This window comes from Hippoglossus stenolepis, chromosome 19 (assembly GCF_022539355.2).
Source record: "Hippoglossus stenolepis isolate QCI-W04-F060 chromosome 19, HSTE1.2, whole genome shotgun sequence".
Lineage (NCBI taxonomy): Eukaryota > Metazoa > Chordata > Actinopteri > Pleuronectiformes > Pleuronectidae > Hippoglossus > Hippoglossus stenolepis.
The window spans coordinates 8644698-8665341 of record NC_061501.1 but is presented as its reverse complement, the minus strand read 5'-3'; the positions used below and the strand labels follow the sequence as shown (position 1 = coordinate 8665341).

At 41.5% G+C, this 20644-nt stretch overlaps 1 protein-coding gene across 1 annotated transcript; it reads right to left on the bottom strand.

Annotated features, from left to right (window-relative positions):
* Positions 1-1661: 1661 nt before the first annotated feature.
* LOC118098374 (death-associated protein) lies at positions 1662-14972 on the bottom strand. The gene is made up of 4 exons (XM_035142115.2): positions 14762-14972; positions 13091-13190; positions 6673-6715; positions 1662-3242 (listed from the first exon to the last, which is right to left on the bottom strand). Exons 1-4 carry the CDS (start codon positions 14814-14816, stop codon positions 3123-3125), a joined length of 318 nt encoding a protein of 105 aa, XP_034998006.1. The 5' UTR covers positions 14817-14972; the 3' UTR covers positions 1662-3122.
* Between the last annotated feature and the right edge of the window lie 5672 nt (positions 14973-20644).

The following is a 20644-nucleotide window of genomic DNA, read 5'->3' as shown; positions in this document are numbered from 1 at the left end:
AAAATAATTAGATTTTTTTTCCCCTCTTGGTATTGAAATTATACTCTGATGCTTCAAGGATAAAGTAGGTCCTTATTAATGAATTCCATTTGTGAAAAGACCAAAAAGTATGAATAAATGATCACGTCCTGAACTTAACTCAGCACCAAAACTATTTACAACGTACAAACTGAAAATGATTTTAAAGTGGTGGTGCCCTTATCGATAAAAAGTTGGGAAAACTTGGCAGAGAATATTTTTCTTATGCAAACACATAAAAAACGTCTCCCAGGAGGAAAAAATAAAAAGTACTGTCCTCTACCGTCTATATGACAGCAAATGGGTTAGTTTGACATAAAATATGCTGTTTGATGGGTGCCACCCATGGTTTTGTTTGATACTTGGAACATTGATTTCAAAAAATTCTGAAGTAGGAGGAGAAATCTGTTGGTTTTTGTAACACTGAAGCCGAAATGTCACAGTAACTTTGTGATTTAAGCCCTGCTACCTTATCAACACGAATATGTGCACATCTCAGGTGGTCCTGACCCGACTGAAACAACACTTCCTCCTCCTCCTCCTGCTGCTGTTGCCTGAGCAAACCGAGGCACGGATTGACGATCTTCAGTCCCAACTAGTCAAAGCCGGTTTTAATGTTCCCGAGGTCCACATGGCCGGCGGCAGCTAGTGGTGTGTACTCAAGGATAATGTAATAAAGTGCAGCTAAATGAGAATGGCTCAGTGCTGAGAGTGAAGTGCTATAACCTTGATTGTTTTTATGGTGGTGGGAGACAAGCTGAAAAAAAACTTGTTTTGGAGTCAGACTGACGCCATAGATAGAAAATCTCTTTTACCTGCGGAGTCATGGTTACAAGGAGTTTTTGGATAAACGTACCTAATTATACCTACATTTCATGGCAGTGCCTTGCTCATGGGCAGATATTTGTTGTTAATGATATAATTGTCAGTGTTATGGACTAAACTAGCTATGAAAGTTAAGTATTTTAGACGACATGTGGATCAAATTTTTTTCCTTTGTTGTGGAATTCATAGAACCAGAAATTTCTGCGCAAGGACCGTATGACATATTCTAGCAGTAATACTCTTGTGTTCCTCCAGTCGGTCTAATAGGGCACGGCAGGGGATGAGAGGTCTGCCACATTGAGAGAACTACATACAAACACGGAGAGTCAAGGAGATTGTGTCTGCTGTAATGGGGGGGGGGGGGTTTCAGCTTGGCGCCACACACTCGTACCAACTGAGCCAGCGCTGGCTGGTTTATTGGGCTAACATAAGCTGACAGAACACCTTGGTACAGATGCTCGCGTAATAATGGATTACATGCACTAACACCTGGTGCACAGTGTGTGTGTGTGTGTGTGTGTGTGTGTGTGTGCGTGCACGCTCTGAAGGGAAACAGCTCTTTGAGAGATGCTTCTGTTTCATTTGAAAACACCAGCTGAGCCCTCATCCCTTGGAGCAGGGTGCTAATTCACCACAGGATGCTCAAATTCTCAAGAGGATGAGTTTGAACGCTATAAAAACTATTTCTTTCTTTAAAATGTCACAACTTTGCAATTCCCTTATCTAGTAGTGAGCTAAGAATAATTTTATTAATGTGACAAAACAAGATTTCTGTTCAGTCATCGCCCCTTTCACCCAAAGACAAGCTTATAAAGACATTTTTCAAGATAGTCAATATCTTTATTTACTATGACAACCACACCTACTACCCAAGTCCACTCGTCGACTAAAGATTTGTACAATTTGAACAATTTACTCATGATAAAAAAAAAGAACAGAAAAAAAAACTAAAATAAAACTCTTTTAAACTGAATTAAATTAACATACGAGATCATTCATTCTTGGTAAGGTAAATTTCTTTTCTTTCTTTCCGTCTTGGAAACCTGAACATTTTTGTTGTTGCAACAAATGACACTTGAGTGTAAGGGGATGGGTGCTTAAGGAAAAAGGTAGGTGCGCGTTTGCGTGTGCTGCACAGCGAGGACATTTTTTGGCGACGAAGCAGGTTTGCATTAATATTAGTTGACATTGCTAGGAGAGCGGATCAGAGGAGAGAGAGGCTCTCCTGTGTTAAAGGTAATAACAGGGGGGACACTGTAGCAAGAGGGAAGTAGCATTGTTTACTTCTGCTATAATTGTAAGTAGCCATATTGAGTCACAACATTAAGGACATGCATCAGGTAACTACTTGGGTAATGACGGCCATCATTACAGAAAGATGGGTTGTCTCATTTATTCTTACTGGACATTTATTAAATCAGTTTCTTCTCTAGTGTGGATATATTTCAAAACTCTGATTGCTGATGAGTCACATCTATATTTTGATGGATATTTCTGTTGGGATTATGGGGGAAGGCATCGTAAGGAATGCTGGTCAGTCGCTGGTAACCTCAGCATTTGGGCTAATGATGGGTTAGTGCTCTCATGCAACGCTCTACTTCCTCTGGTCCAGGCTGTGCACATGCACTTTGGCAACGGTCTCAGTGATACACTCGCATCGAACTGATTCTTGCAATTTAGATAGATGCTCTCTGTGGTTTTGGTTTGTGGCGATCGTGCAAGACCTCTGTCCACCTCTTGGATTCGTCGATTGGTTCTTTTGGTCTGTGAAGCTCGTAGGTAGAAGGCTGGAGCCTGGGCTCATCACTGGGAGGCGATTGGTTGGTTAGTTGGCCTGATTGACAGATTTGTTGTTATTGGCTGGTTGCAGTGACGTGGTATTTGTCAGCACATCGGTGGAGTGAGAGTTGCCCCCAGAGACTCAGATCTAAGACCAATTTCTCAGCAATTGAATCCAAGTAAAATAGCCATTTTAGAAGAACCTTGGCCCATTTACACCATATTAAGACTGTACAACTGTTATAACAACCTCTCTTAAGGAGTGGATGCAAAATTGCAGAATTTAGTTGCACCACTGCAGCAAGGGTGTAAAGAGTGGGACTTCTAAAATGGCTATATTAGCATCAGGTGCCTGTTGCTGACAAAAGGCTCACAAAACATTATACTTCAATTATTTAGGGGGAGATCTGTTCCAAGTGGGGAAACCTCTTCATCCTGTGTGTTCCCTTGGGAAGGCCGGCTGGTGGAGTTAGCGGAGCCATTGTAGCCTGGTGCCTGGCTCACTTGCGGGGCTGGTGGATGTGCTGGTTGAATTGCTGGACAGAGGGCAGCTTGGGGACACCAGGCTGGGGCTTCTGGTGGGCCACCTGGGCAGCAACTGGGGTGAAGTCCTTGTCACCCTGCACAGAATAAAGTCAGTCATCAGGACATTAGAGGAGAATCACCTGCGTTTAAAGCTTTGAATTTCAACAGAAAAGTACAGTGGGCCCTGAGAGCTCAAAGCACTCCATGTGAATGTGTTGTGTGTATTTGAGCTCTCAGGGCCACGGTATAAAAGGCTTAGAAGCTAATCCTTACAGGCCCTAGCCTTATTATTAGTTCAAACATATTGTGTTCACTAAACAAGATGAAACTGCTCCCAAAATGAGGGACTAGAACAATTGCTCAGTTCAGATGGGCTTCTTTATTCTTGATGACCAATATTAAAACGCTGAAACGTCACACGAGACCAAATCAGTTTTGCAGTTTTGAAGCAGTTTCCCATCACATGAAGCGTAAAGAAACAACGGCTAAACTAACTGCACATGAAGAGCTTCATATTTTAGATTCTTTTCACTGTGGTGTGACTCGGCGCTCAAACCTCGAGGGACAACATTCGCCTCACTCCTGTTGATCATACATTTGTCGGCTGATTGAATCTGAACTTTCTCTTGACACCACCCACGAGCTTCGCTGCAACTCGTCTGCTAAGAATCTGCCACTGCAGCAAGATACGGCTCCATTATCATTCATCCAGTTTACTAGTAAGCAGTAGTAGAGTAGTGCTGTGGTTGTTACACTAAGACCATCAAACATAGACAAAACATCAGGAATTCAATTAACGGAAGAAAACACCAATGCACACTGTTTATATATATATTCGTTTTCAGAACTTTCCCAATGTTGGTTTGTGAAAACCTACGTGTGAAATGAATATGAAGTAATATAATATAAATATGATGCCTCTGATAATCATATTAACAATGAGGAAATGCCTTGCTCATCTGCTCTGCAAACTCAACCTCTCATTCAGAGAAAAAGGCCCATAAACAGCTCTGCTTCGAAAACGGTTCAAAGCAGGAATTTGCTCATTCATTACATTTTTAATTCAGAGACTTTCAACGATTATGACTCAGTTCCTCTTGTTTCCTAGTTATCCTTACTTCTTTTTTTTAATCTCTACATGCCAGCTTTCTTTGGGATTTTCCCTTTCTTATATCTGCTCCTTTCAGAAACATTAGTTTGTGTGGATAAATGAAGTTTACAGCTGTGCACACATAATTAAGATCATTATTATTTCCATAATATATCATACTGGACTACAGTACTGAGTTAAATTGGTGTTTTTTGCTGATCATCTGTCCAGATGTTGCCATATGTGAAGGTCACTACTCCAGCATTAATATAACCACCTGACATGCCGTTCCTCCATATTCTGAGTTCTTCGGCTTTCCACTTGGATAAAGTTATATAGCCAATATAAATCGATGCTCTACACTTACAGACACACATCGACTGCGTCTCTAAGCCTTTCACTGAACTTTACTCGCCCACCCTATCCTCGCTTGACCCTAATCCTCCCTCTGCACGGTTGTGTTCTGTATGGGCGGTTGTGCGCTCGTTTTTTTTCCCTGCATGTCTGCACATTATGTGTAGGTGGGCACAAAACATTCACAGTGTGCACATGTGTGTTCCTTTGATTTAAAGCCAATTCCACAGCTAACTGTATGGGGACGTGGAAGGATCTGACCTCCATTAGGCCCTCTCCTCTCTTCTGAAGCTTCAACCTCCTCTTTATCTCCATCCCAGTGATGCAGACGTACAGGAGGGAATGCAACAAATTAATTCTATTACTGCGGCACACTACGATTCCTGGTGTCCTACATCATTTTCACTTTTTCAATCTATCTGGAGAAGTAAAAGCATATTTGCTGTTTTTTTATACAATCTATTTTCTTAAAGTCCATTAAAATTATGAAATGGGAAAAAATAAAAGAATAAGAATACTCCTTTTAGGTCCCAGCAGCATTACCCGCATCTAGGTCTAAACTTAAACCAGACTCATCACATAACGTTTATTAGACGATAGAGTTCTAGTGTCTCGCTGTACCATTCAAGAGAAAAACAGAAAACACATAGCCAGGAAATGTTTTATTTTTGTGAAGTCCCAGGGGACCACACACTCCGCGCACGCAGACACACACACGCAGACACGCACACACGCAGACACACGCAGACACACACACACACACACACACAGTGTTTCACTTAGCTCCTATGAGGCTTTTCTGAGGCTTTGTGCAGTGCTTGCCTCTGGGTTTGATGGCAGTGATAGGGGGGCAAATGGGAAGGCTAGAGGAGGATCAGGGGGATAAATGGGATGCCTGCCACCTTGCTGATATCAACGCTATCTTCTGCAAGCACACACAGACACACACACAGACACACACAGACACACACACACACAGACAGACACAGGGCAGGATACAGAGCCATTCAGCCAGTCAAGGACACTTTTTTTAAACCACACACGCACGTATCCATGACTTCAGAGGAAAGACACTACATTGCCGTTACCTTGATTTCCTTGCTCTACTTTAACCATGACTCCTGCTTGCCCAACCCTACATCTTCAAACATTGTATTATTTTAACTGTAATCAATTCTAAATGAACTCTGTTCGAAATATATTTTATCCATCAAATGTTGGTAATTTAAGGATAATTTATCAAATTAATTACCCCACATGCACAAAAATCTGTAAAACTAAATTGGTCTGATATCAATATATCTCTCTTATTATGAATATTATTATTTATTATTGCTTTTATTATTATTTATCAAATTGTCATTAGACCCACTTGTGTCTGTGGTCTTTAAAACCTTATCGTATTCATTTATTCATTCTATGGTGGGATTCTAACCAATCAATTATGGTTTTAATGAGGGACTTTCGAAGTGTTTATCAACATTCAAGGCCCCAACATGCACCTGCCCCTTATATCACTCCTCCAGAGTGCTGCGTTTTAACCCCAACATAATCTTAAAACACGTCTTACCCCAAGCATGTATTGATTTACAGCTTTTTGCTCCGATAAGGACGACAAGCCGTCAATATGCGACTGTGCAAAATGGCTGAAGCTATCCACAGACTGTAACCCACTTTTCAAAGTGTGGCTGTACCACTGTCACATCTATATTTTGTTGACAGTGTGTCGGGTTAAAACCATTTTTGAAGTTGCAAAATGTGGTGGTGGTTATTTTGTATGGTAGTAGGTCTTAAGAGACTTCACACAATACAGACTACAACAGCTATTACTACATATAATAAAAAAGCCATTATTATTATGAGAATATTATAGAGTGAAACCAAACAGTTCCCACACAGTGATCAAGCACTTGGCGTCAGTGGAGAGAAAAAAAAGTCCCTTCTCTTCCTTTTTTTACTGATCTTTCGTTTTATCATAGCACTGAGCCTCTACCTCTCCCTGTAGAGCTCATGCCCCAGATATAAACCAGCTCATAGTGCTTACTTCAACACTACTGGCGGTGTGTGTGTGTGTGTCTTACCTTTGTAACCACTCCAGACACGATAACAGGAGCCTTTGGTGGACTAAGGAAGAAAGAGAGATAAAGAGAAAGAATGAAAATTACATATCGGTATAACAACATTGTGGACATTGAGCAGTGTGTATCTTGGGCTTTTCTCTCTGGTGATTGTGTGTTTATGAAAGGTTACCCATCTGGCTACGTCAAGCCCCCAAGAAGTCGCACAACACCAACGCACGAACATCCTCACCTGTCCTCACAAATAACACCCACAGTGTTTCTCACTCACACACTCGGATGGACCTGCCAGTAGCTTAAATAGCTCCAAATCATCCTGGCCAAACACCGGGGCTCACTGCCTCTGGATGAAAGCTTGACAGGAGGAGAGGAGGGGAGAGGGGGAAAGGAGGGAGGTGATGACAAAGAAAGGATTTGGGAAAGAGAAGGGAAAGGTAGAGGAAGGGAGATCAAGGCTAAAGGCAGGTGAGGGCGGACAGAGGAGGGGGGAAAGTGGCAAGGAGAGATGAGAGGGCACAGGGACATGGGAGCAAAAAGAGGGAGGATAGGGGGAAACGATAGGGGGGGAGAGAGGGAGGCGAGCGCTCACTCAGACATAGAGGAAGGGATGGAGGGAGAGAAAATTCAAGAAGGAGAAATGTGGAACCCGAGGTAAGTATCGACCTTGACATGACAAACGAGCGGCGTCCAAATTTATGACATCGTCACCCCCCCGGGCAAAAGAGTATGGTTGTGGTAGCCACCTTCAAAACTCCAGTCAAAGACATTAGTTATAACAGCAAGCGTGTCCAGCTCCGAGCTTACCCCATTAACAACCTAAATATGTTGAAAAGATTAAAAGTGTCGGACACGGACCACAAAGTGCAACCTCAGCCGTCAGAATCCACACAACTTCGGATTCCACAACATCTGCGAATCACTTAGAAATGGTTGAGGATCTCTGCAATCAACCTCTTGGCACTGAGTTGCCTTCTGCTGCTTATCTCAGAGTATTTACCCTGCTGTTAGATTAATGCTTGGATATGTTGAATTCCTCAGTAACCACTTGTAAAATGTGGGGTTTGGGTTTTAGAGAAATATACACAGCACATCTTATCAAGTCGAGTGCATGATATCACTTTTGACAGACCTTATTGCTGCCTGCAAACACACACTTTAACATATGGTTTGGTATATGGCCTTTAGGTTGGACGAAGAGGTAGAGACAGTAACACATGGACACATAACAAGCGGTTACCTTTAGTATCTTCATGCCAGACGATCTACTTACTATCAAATCACAGGCGTGAAATCGATTCTGACAGGTCCCAATCAGAATCATGTCATCAACCCAATCCAATGGTGGATCAGTACATTGGCAAAGTGGGAATGGGCCCCTCGCCCTGAAGCCAATGGGGGCCCTTGGCCTTGAGATTCATTATAAGGCTCTTTATTTTTATAAGTATATTAATTTTTAAACCATTGGGAGTAAATGCGTTTTTAAAAAAGTTGTAAATTCAAAACATGCTCTCATTTTGGGATCCTCTGAGAGCACGTCAAAGAAGAGACCTGTTGAATTTTCACACCCTTCATTTGTTAAGAAGTGCTGTGTGTATCACTATGGTTTCATCCTGTTAGCAATTCAATTAACTAAACCAGAGCATATACTGAATTAGCAAGTGTATTTCTCATTCATTTTAATTCTGAAGTGTTAGCATCTAGCTAACATTTGGCTTCAAAGTGGAATCTTAAATAATTTAAGAATATATGAGCTACAGAACTGGAGAAAGAATAGATGAAGAAAACAGAGAAATGAGAGATTCATCACGGTTGTTTATGTAGAAAAACTGTCATCTGGTGGAGGATATGCTGCATAGGAGTTCCTGCTTTTATTACACCCATGGTGGTTAAGAGAAAAATGGCATGCTGGCATTACGAGATCCCAGATTTCCTCATTTAATCCAACGAGCTCTTCGAGCTGTAAACTAGCTTGTAAACATTCAGCTCCTACAACGATGAAAACAGCCCAGTCAGCTGTCTTTCTACGAATGACAACAACATTCTACATTGTTTAGTACATACGTACAGTAAACGTATCTAAAGTGAGGAATGACATTCACATGGGTTGTATGCTGGGCTGTCACATGTCTCTGTTGAGATCTGCGTCTGTCACTACGATCAATCTGAGGATAAATCCTGACTTACTGACTGCAAAGAAAGGGGAGGTGTAAAACTACTGCATTTGAATCCTGTTAGTGTCAAACTTTGCCTTTTGTTGGAGGGATTTTTAAGGCCTGAGAGATGGAGCAGTCAGATGTGTCTCGAGAGACAAAACATGAGTGATGTGTCAGCCTGTCAGGGAGACTCCGTCAAAAGTATGAAACGCTTTATTTTAAGTCAGACAGACTGTTACACTTGGCTGGGCGTTAAATATATAGATACTGTGAAGACACATGACATATTTTAGTGATGGTTATCAAACAGACAGCAGACAATCCGTTTGAAGACATTTTAATCACAGATTAAGAAAATGGCACGATGCTCTGCCATACCTGAATCTAGACCAACACAAAAGCATTTGCTATAGGAAATATGCAAGCAACACCTCTCTACCTCTTTGGTGGAAAAGAAAGCCGTACTTCGAAAAGGGCACACGAGACAAAGCAAAAGTGACAGATCTCTGCTGTGGTTGTGTGGCTACATCAGGAGACAGAGGGGGGCCTGCAGGGGGCAGTAGAGAGCTGTGGGGAAGCCTGGTGAGGAGTTTGCTTTGTGACAAAGGAGGAGACGAGTTGGAGGAAAGGAGGCGAACGAGGAAGAAAAAAAAAAGAGCGAGGGAGATACAGTACAAGATGCAAATCTGAACAAATAACTCAAAAAGAGTGAAATGTACATGAATGCTTTTTTTCAGGTTTCTCTGTGTCTATATTTAGCTTCACCGCCAACACTGCCCCACCCATCTCTCTCCGTCCGCTTCAGCAGAGCAGGAATCTTGCTGTCGTGGGCGAGGTGGTGGTTGCCATAGAAACATACGCCTGTTGCCTGTCTCCTCTCAACTTTCTTTTTTAACCATGAGTTGTCTGCTTCCTGCACATTCAACTAGTTGCTAAATGTGAAAACCGTACACACGCAGCACCAGCCCGTCTTTTTCTGAGCGACGGGAACACATTCACCTCCCGACCAAATATGTCGGAGAGGTGACAGCACAAACAGACATGTGGCCCATGATGATGTTGCATGTTGTCTTTACACATTTCGCGGATAGTCTCATCACATACTGAAGTGATGAAACGACCACATTCCATCTATTTAGCTCTTTTACCATCTCTTCCTTCTCCTGATTCTCAAACTCTCACTGCAACATCACTATGTATCACAAATGCAGGTAAAAAACACTAAAAAAGTCAATTGTATTCTTGTTTTTTTCCCTGATGTGTAATTATCGATGTCATGAATGCACATTAGCATGTTCACCGGGGTGTCACGTTTCCATCCCTGCCGATCGGAACTGGAGCCCATTAACACCTGTCATGTGACCCGGTTGGGAATGCTGATTGAATCCTTTCCCATTGTTAGTGTGTGTCAGTAGGTTTTTTTGACCAATGGAAAAGGGGCTTTGGTGAGTAGGAAGCCTCTGCTGGGGCACCACCTTGCTTCCATATATGCTTCTTGCCCTTATCTCAAGCCCGCCCCCCCCGAGCCAACCTTTCCCTTCTTCTATTACCCCCTCTCTTACTAAGTAATGCCTCTTTGCATCTCAATCTCCACGGCATCCCTCGGCCACCATACCAAAATAAACCTTCCCTCTCCTCCTTGCCATATCCAGCCACCTATCTCTCCCTCTTTGCCCCATCTGTCCATCTCAGCTAGATTGGGTGCGGCAGGTTTTCCCCTGACTACAACGCTTCACTGGCTGCTACTAATGTGAAATTTACCCAGCAGCCACCTGCTAGACGTCCATCACCGTGACACAGAGAGGGACAGAGGGACAGAGTGTGTGTGTGTGTGTGTGTGTGTGTGTGTGAGAGAGTTTCACCGACTGTATTTATTGATGCGGTGCAGGTGCTCTGCATATTATTTTGGATGGGCCAACACATCACTTTTAGTTCAAGATGAGCATTTCACGGGAAAAAGGTAAACTGGCCGGGCCAAAGGGAGTTAATCAAGTTGAAGGCCGATTTAAAATGGGGTTCCTCCGTGATTAAAACGCACTATTTATATAATTTATTTTCACAGCCCCAGTCATGATTCCTCTTCTCTGACTGCAACGTATAAAGAGGAAATATTTTTGCAGTATAAATATTCAGGCTGCTATTAAACACTGTACGGCTCTGTAGCCAGTTTTCCACCCACAAAATTCTATATTGAATTTTTACGTCAGGCATTCCGCTGGCTGCTCTATCGTTGCATCTTTAAGTGAGAAGCAAAGCAAGGAATAAAGGAGATAATACAATCATAAAAACAGTAGGGAGCCATTTCTTTGAAATCTGAATGCTGATTCATGAAGTTTCTGCCCTTTGGAATGTCTTCCCACTCACAAATAATAAAGTTTATATTTAATTTAACTTTAATGACTGACTTTGTTTTTTCCAGCTTCTTAAATCTGAGTATTTGCTGCCTTGCTTTGCTTTATTTCACTGTAAACTGAATATATTTGGGTTTTGCACTGTTGCTGGGACAAAACAAGACAAGTTCCTCCTCAAACTTTCAACTGGTCTTTGGTGCTATTTCTATTTGTGTCAATCATCTTGGGGCAAAGAGAAGGGGAGCATAACATACAATAAATAATCTAATCCGTGTGTGAGGTTGCACGCATGAAGCAAGATTCTTGACAGTTGGCAATGTTCTTGAACCCTGCTCGCTGCACTGCACTGCTTGTCAGTTCCCATTTATCACCTCTCATTAATACACACACCAACTGATATGTGGTGTGAACATGCCACCTGTACCAATACGCACACAGCCGAGGGGCCTTCATGAATATTGAGTAGACGTATGTGGGCGTAATCACTATTTTATAAAAAACACATTGGTTATTTGATTTTCATTTAAAATGACAAAAGTGTGAATTAACATAGGGTGTTTTTCTTTTTTTAGAGTCAAAAGACTTTTCCACGGTTAAAGAAGCAAAATTGGATTTGCACACGTCCTAAATGCTCCATGTGCTTTAGACTGTGAGCTTGGATTGTCATAAAGCCTCAAACCATAAACTCCATAAATATACATAAAGTACTTAATAATTAAATACAAAAATTGAATGGCATGAACAGATGCAGCCGCTCTGCTCTTCCTGAAGTAGTTTACTATGTGTTGTTTGTTGTGCAAGTTTTTATACTGTTAATTGTTTGTTTTCATATTGATTTATTAGACTAAAACCTGTCTGAGTTATGTTGCCATCTGTATCACTGGGAAACGTAATTTCTTTATTCACTGTGCAATGATGATAAAGGCATTGAATTTAATTAAATAGAAAATTAAAAGTCATTACAATGTCCAGAAGTTTCTACTGGACAGACACTTTTATAAAATATAAATTTTTCATCTTAAAAAACAAAAAGACTTGTGTTTTCTTCTTCATATCTGTTTCCGAGAGGAAAAACACACACACCCACACACACTGAAAATAAGCATGAACGTGTGCCACCCAAATCGCACAATGGTTCTACCACAGTACAAACAATGGATTCGAGCTAACATGCTAATATGGAAACGGAACAAAAACTGCAAACCGAGGCTGCTTGTAGGAAACAATAGCAACTGCTAAATGGGTTGTAGATGCTAATGCTGTAATTATGCACCAATTATGTTGTTTACTCAATTAGTCGTCTATGCTGTGGCAACAGCACACAAGGGGTCTGCAGCAGGATGTCACACAGTGCAGCCCTACTGAAACGTGAGAGCAGCCGTGGTGTGTTGTTTATTATACAGTATGTGTGGGAGTTATATCTTACTAACAACCCATGGAGTCGTAAAGTCGATGGTCTCTCAGTTTTACTTGTGCACAGACAGATTGGGACACAATGTGCTCCTCACCTCTCCTGAGATCGAGACACTCAAACTTGAAGGTGACATGGCAGTGATTTGTGGTCATTAAGCATCTTTCTGCAGTTGTTCCGTCTCTCTTCACAGTCATTGTGCGTATCTAGTATCTTTGTCTTTGTAGTCCCTGAGTCTATTTGTGGTCCTTTTGGAAACATATTGCATATGTCTGCAGCTGTTTGTGTCTCTTTGCCATCGTTTTAAGTCTTTGTGGTAAGCCAAATTGGTTTACATCTATCTGTGGTCACTTATCTCTCTTTGCAGTTGTTCCAAATCTTTGTGGCCATTTCAAGTCTCTTTTCTAAACGTTTGACATCTCTTAGAGTCGTTTTATCTCTTTGTGGTTGGTTTTGTTTTTGGTCGTGTTACGTTGTCATTCTGCAGGACTGTGTGGGTCTGTTACCTGCTGCTGACGTACTCCTCGTCATCTTCTTCTTTGGGGAGTGGTTCTGGGACGGCAGCTGTCTGGTGCTTCTGCACTATCCTCATCCCTCCTGCCTTCACTGCAACACACCAACAAAGGAGGGGAAAAAAATACAGTCAAGGAAGGACATTACCTCAAGAGCTCATAAGTGTAATTCATTATAAATGTAAAAGAATTAGGAAATACAAAGATATTGATATTAAACAGACACTTGGATCTTAATGACATTTGACGTGTTGATTTGGTCACATGAGAAACCTATGGAAGCAACATGTCATGTGTCACTGATCCTAATCAATGGAGACATGTGCTGAGAAACTTTCCGGAGGGACTCTGGGACTTTGACTGGTCATATCTCCCTTAATGTAGGTCACAGAGAAATGGTTCTCTGAACATTATATGCTCTCCCCAATATCAAACATAACAGCATTGTGAGGGGTTTCTCATATGACCAAATCAGCACGCCATTTCTCTGTGACCTACATCAAGGAAGATATGACCGAAGTCACTGAGTCCCCCCCCCCCAAAATAAGTTTCAAATTTTGTTTGTCCAAATCTCCTTTAATAAAAATACAAGACATATAACATTTTGATTCCATAGGTTTCTACTTAAACCATGTTGAGTTTGGAGACTAAAATAGAAAACAGCATTTTGTACTTTCCTTGTCAAGGGAACATTAGAACTTGATGAGTAACATAAGCTTACGATTTATTCTTAATAAAAATAGAATCATAACTTTGTGGATCGTGGTGGCAGCTGATCCTGGATTATTATTATAACAGATTCATTTAATACATCTCTGATGTAAATACTGGTATTTTGTTGATGTGCTGTTACACGCGACGCCTCCATCAAGGGAGAGGGATCCCTCACTTGAGGCTCTACCTGATGTTTGCTCTCTTGTTGAGGGTTAAAGAAAGAGGATAACATACTATGAGGCAAATTAGTGATTTATTTATTATGTATTATCCAGATACAATTTGATTGATAGGTAAATAGTACAGCAGGGAGGCAGAGCTAGTTTGAAGCGAGTCCCTCAACTGAAAGACTTGTGCCCTTGAGCAAGAGACAGAACTCTGAGCCGCTGCAGGACTTCTGACGTCTCCAAAGTTAATAGTAGTAATAATGTCAGTGGCCACACACAGACAGCACCACACCTGCAGGCCTGGTTAAACTGCTTCTTTGGGCCTCCTCAGTAATCACAGGTTGGGAGCGAGGTCCCACTCGTTATCTCAGTATCAGGCCTGCAGCCGCTGTGACCCAGTGCCCTGCCACACGGCTCATGTCCACGTACACCTTAGGGCTCTTGTTTTTTTCCCTCCATGACCTCCACGTCATCCACCATGCAGAGACCATTACACATATAAAACCCTTATATAAGAGCACAGGAACACCCTGTTTTTCACTGGTGCTGCAGAGATCTCCCTTTGGATCAGGAAGTGAGGAAATGCACGAAATGTACGAATGAAGCAGATCCCAGTGTCCGCGTGAGCACAAGCGGAGCCACGTTGTCAGCAGCGGCTTCAGCCTCTGTGTTAGTCATCGTCATGTGATTTGTGATTTTTAGCTGTGAGGTCCTGCAGAAAGCAAAGGCCTTCGTGTTAGAGTGCAGCTGTGAGCAGCAGCACAGACAGCCCGTGGATCTGTACCTGCAGGGGGGTGTCCTCCTTTGGTCTCCACCTTCTCCTTCGGCGGTGATGACATGTCGGCTGCGAGCGGGTCTCTGAGGCGAGGTGAGGGAGCCGGGGCGTCGGGACGCGACTCGAACCTTGCAGCGTTATTCAGGAGCTCACTTCAGTCCGGACCGTCAACGTGGCTTTTCCTTCAGCATTGTTTGGAAACGATGCGTGATGGCGTGATGACGTGATGCGCCATCCGTCAGGGCGCCGAGGGGACGCAAGGAGCGCACTGACGTCGGTCTCATGCGTGATGTCCAAGGTGATGTCAGAATAAGGGAGTTGCTATGATTTAAATATTTCAAGGCGTTTATATCTAACTGTTACATAAATATATACATAATGTGTATTTGGACAAAGCTTTTGAAACAAGAGCTCTGAGGAAATACAGCAGACTGAGTCCACTTCCTTTGAATCTTTAAATGTACTTTTGTTCTATTGCATTCCCTGTTTTTTACCAAATTAGAGGTTTATTTTTGTATTGGGAGGTTTTGCTAGAATATTAGTGTTTTTTTTCTTTTATGATGGTTTTTATTTGTTTTTAATGTTACTTTAATGTATTTTTAGTGGTGTCTTTTATTTAAGAAGCACTTTTAGTAAGTAACTTTGTTTTAAGAAGTGCTACATATATATAATATAATAATAATTATTGTTATTATTATATTAAAGTGTGCTATATAAACTTTATATAGCACCTTTAAAAACAGAGTTTACAAAGTGCTTTGACAGCAAAGCAAAAGGCAAATACAATGCGCGCGCACACACACACACACACACACACACACACACACACACACACACACACACACACACACACACACACACACACACACACACACACACACACACACACACACACACACACACACGAATCATAAAGGGGAACATAAAGATACAGCAGCATGCACAGTTTCTTAGAAATAAATCTGACATTCAATTATTATTGAGTGAATTGCCAATATTTATGACATTATTTTTTAATGCTATTCTTGTCTAATTTTCATTCCATTTGAATTCTCCCAGTGGTTCCAATACCATTGAAATTACTTTACACTAAATCATGAATGCAAGAAATGTGACTGTGTCCCCAAAGGATCTGCAGCGACGGATGAGTTAAGTATCAATGCATCACCTTAAGTGTTTAATGACAGAAAAAGAACAATTTAAAGCTCTAACTGAGCTTATGCTAAAATGTCAAACAAAATTATTATGTAAGGTGTCATCCATTCCATAAACCATTTAAATATCACTGAGATCACACTCTGCAGACGTGGCACAACATATTTAAGTGGCTGTCCAGCTACACAGCCTCTGAACCTGAAGCATTTATCAAGCGGAGACCTCTTCTAATGAAGAAGCCTGTTTCCACCCCTCACCTGCTGTGTGGGAGCCAGCTGCTGTGCTTTAACAGCAGCAGAAACAGGAAGAACACGAAAATGCAACATTCAAACAGAGAGAAAGAGAAACTAGTTGTGTGACTCTGTGACCTCAGTGACCACCTACTTTCCACAGTGGCTCATTAATTGGTAGACATGACAGTGTCCTTGGGCGAATCTGAGATATGCAGGGGAGGCCTGGAGGTGTTTTAAGTAACCGAGAGGACAGAAGGGAAAAAAATGATATTATGGATAATATTTAATTTCCAGCATTTCTGTTCATTCCCCAGATGACTGATATAGCATATTGAGTTCTTCAAACATATGGCATCTATAGGTATCTGTCTAGGGTTGGTGTGTTTGTGTTGGTGGAACAGCTGTTCATTAATCCTTGTGGTACTGTATATCTAGATACTGGTGAATGTGAAGTAAGAGAGTGTGTGTGTGTGTGTAGTAAAAGTTGAGGCTGTGGCAGTGACATTAATTGTTCCATAAACACAATATTTCTGTAACGTTATTGAACAATTATAATGTAATAAATAAAAATACCATAACATTATTTCTCCTGGTTGTCTCCTGATTGTCTGAAGTGAGGAACCCAGCTGTCACTTAACACTGCAGTGACACCATTATAGAGTTGACTATTGGCCTGGACACACGACTGTAACCAAATGCACAGACACACACAGACACACACACTGTTGATGAGCAATGGTGCAAGAATCTGTTGCCAGGGCATTATTGTCCCCGGAGGAGGGTGTTGACAACCAATCAAAAGGCCAGGAGTTCACCAGGGAGTCAGGATCCAGCCTGCTGATAAAATGATGAATCAAGATGTTTAATTAAAATGTTTGGACTTTGTTAACTCATATTTATCAAGACACATTGATTAAGATGTCATTCTAACTGCCAACAGCAGCTCGGGCCCTGACTGGCACTGTACGCTAATAAACAGTCCTTAGCCTCATGAGACAGGACTTCAAAGATGAAAGGGATGAATTGAGTTGTTTTTTTGCATGGGGAAATATGTGTGGACTGTGGAATGCTTCAGGATCAATTAGCGAACATGAAAACAACAATCAATCAAACATCTACTCCAGCAATTTAGTCTACATGCAAGAGAGTATTAAAAAAAAGGAGTGTGCTAAAAAAGTGTGGGACTGCATTTCCCATAATGCAATTTGTAGGTATTTTTGGTAGACCCTTAACACATGGCTTCAGTTTGTAACTCTGTAGATTCTGTTAATATATTTTCTCCAGTCCCAAGCTGAAGTAACGCTGATGATATCACTATGACATCATCAGGGATATCTCTTCAAATGTTAGAAAACTTATGATTGAGTCAAAGCAATTTTATAAATTTTATCTTTTACCAAAACGAATGTTTAACATTGTAAAACAAAAAGTCTGGCAGCAACAACACTTCCTGGGAAATTACAGTAAAGGTTATTTAGTTTTTTAGTTATTCTACATCAGAGACATTTTTAAATACAGATAAAAATACGTACATTCAGAAATAGATCTGTATTTTTTGTAATTCATTGCACTTTAACATTCAAGACCATTATACAATTAAATATTCCTGTGATAAAAATCTATAATTTACGGAATAAAACTTTTATTTAGTTGTTAATATTTTTAATGAAAGCATTTTACTGTATATTAATGTCATTTCACTTAATTTGGAAAAGAAACCTATGATATTGATTCCAACTATATCACTGAGCCCAACCCGGATCGGCCTATCAGTGCATACATCCATGCACTCACACACAGTGTGTGCACATACGTACGTGGCCACTAGATGGAAGAATGCATCTTCCCTACATCCCAGACGTGTCCCCAGTTGTGTGGGAGTTTGTGTCCTGCAGGATTCATCATCTCTGTCACTCCGACAAAACTCTGTGATGTCCCAGAAACACTGAGGGATGAAGAGACGCTGAGAGAAGACTCACAACTTAGGAAGCAAAAGACAAATACAGAGCTCTACTTTCAGCTCTTTTTTCCTCTATCTCTCTTTCTCTCCCTCCACCCTTCATTCTGTTCATCACGCCCTTTTCTCCCTCTTTGACTAACATAACACACAGGTAAAAACACAGAGAGACAGGGGGAGCATTCATTACTTAGTGTGAAAATATATGGCACATGTTCAAACTGCCGAAGGAGAAATCCTCTTCAGAAGTCAGTGATCTCAGCACCTGCCCATGGCTGATAGCGCTCTGTGCACGTGTGCAGTGCCGCGGCCTTTGAGAGGAGCACTCCCAGTGATGGCTTACAGAGAGACAGAATGAGGACGTCACAGGTGAGTGAATTGGCTCAGACTGACAGGTGAACACACACACGCGCACCCACCCACCCACACACTTATTCAATCGTACGTCTGACACATACATTCTCTCTCTCTCTCTCTCTCTCTCTCTCTCATATCACCCTGTTGTTGCTCTGTGGGAGCCACTGCAGCAGCACTATCACACATGAGTAACCAAGGCGTCTGCTCTGCTCTGCAGCATTGACTATTCAATACCTGACAGGGAGCCTTATGGTGTGTGTGTGTGTGTGTGTGTGTGTGTGTGTGTGTGTGTGTGTGTGTGTGTGTGTGTGTGTGTGTGCGCGCATGTGCATGTATGGGTGTGTAACATCCATATGCAACGTCTTTGCATGTGTCATGTCAATCACAGTCAAACTGAAATAGGGTGGAGGGGGAGGATACAGAAAAGAGAATAGAAGCAGTGCAACAAGAACATTGATTAGCGGTGCTGATTACCATACAGGCCTTACTCTCTTTGCTCTTCTTCTCCTCCACCACAGGGCTCAGGTCAAGTTCAGTCAGGAAACAGTTGTTTTCTTCACTAGCACCAAGAAAAGTTAGGTACTTACAGCGAAGGCAGTTTTCCAAGGTGCCTCGAAAACTCAAAAGTGGCTACACTCGACTTAACCATCATATAGCTCCACAGACACACACACATTTGAGTGACAAAATACTCATCAACCTGCTGCTTAAATGAGGGTTACTGTATGTGGGTGTATGATGAGGATAGATATTCAGGAAATCAGGATAAATACGAATTCAACTTACCTGTGAATTAGAAAACAAGCTTCTGCTGATAAACAAATAAGAAATATATTGTGATACTGCAGTTTCATAATGACATCATCATGATTCTCCCTGAGTCTCGTCACCTGCCCTGCTCTGATCTTGGCCAGTTCAGCTCAATGAAAATGATCTGCATGCTGCTCTTAGAACTCCTCTGCGTTTTACTGCGTTAATAAACATAATAGTCTTTTTATGAACTGTTACTTCTATTTCTGCAAACTGGGTCCAGTTTCTTGGTACACAGTCATTTATACTACATGATTGGTTAATCTGAATAAACTGTCCTCGTCATATTTCACATTTTTGAACTATGCATGATGTCATTCTCATTGTGACTTCTTCATGATGTCACTTATCACATGATATCATATGATGCAGTATCTTTTTGTGATCAATATACACTTCAGGTTGTCTCTTTAGCAGTATTACCTGCGCATATATCTTGGACAATGTGTTTTTTGGGCCATTATTGTTGACCTCGAGCTTCGCCTTCACCAATCAGCTCCAGAAGTGAATCATCTAGAGATACTGTCCTACATAATGTTGCCACCAAGTTTGGTGAAAATCTGTCCAGGTGCAGTTCAGTTATTACGTTCATACTCACCCAAACTTGCCATGACAACAATTTCAAAAGAGCCAACATGGAATAGTCACCAGGCAACACAACCTCATATTAAACATCTAACCTCTTAACTTACTGTGAAGTGCAGTTTTTGTTGTTGTAACTACAAAGCTTTATTCAGAATTCCTGTGCTCGGCTTTCCATAAAGGTTTTCCATCACTCCTGATTTGCTGCGACTACCCTCAGCTGTACTTATCAACACTGTCACGTCTCAGTGCCCTGTGGAATAATTCTTGGCGCTTCCCGCAGGTGTAAATGACCCTTGATAACACCCATGTCAACCAGTAGTGAACATCTCACTGTGGGAACACCTCTTTGTATTTATCTACCCCCCCTCCTTGCATATCCCTTAGATGCAGCAGAATTCCCGACAGCAGGAAAAATGAGAGGTTCATGTACTTGATTCAAATAAGCAGAGATTCGATTTGACTGCTTTCGAGACTTTTGTCTGCAAAAGCCTGTTGTTCTGCCTCCTCCTCTGTCTCTACTGTCCTCTTCATTCATTTATCTTCTGTAACGTTATCCTAACCATACTCTTAGTGCAGAGTAAAGAACAGAGGAAGCTCAGCACACACTGTTTTCTGGTCAATTACAAACCCAACATGTCCATTTCTTTTTGACTTTACAAGCAATGTTAGTTGTTATTATGCAACGTAAAATGTAGTGGAAAAGAGATTGTTTGTAATGAATTTATAAACAAAAAAACTGCTAATCAGTGTTTCTATTGTGGCTGGAAGATGGACGACATGACTGCGAACCCCAAA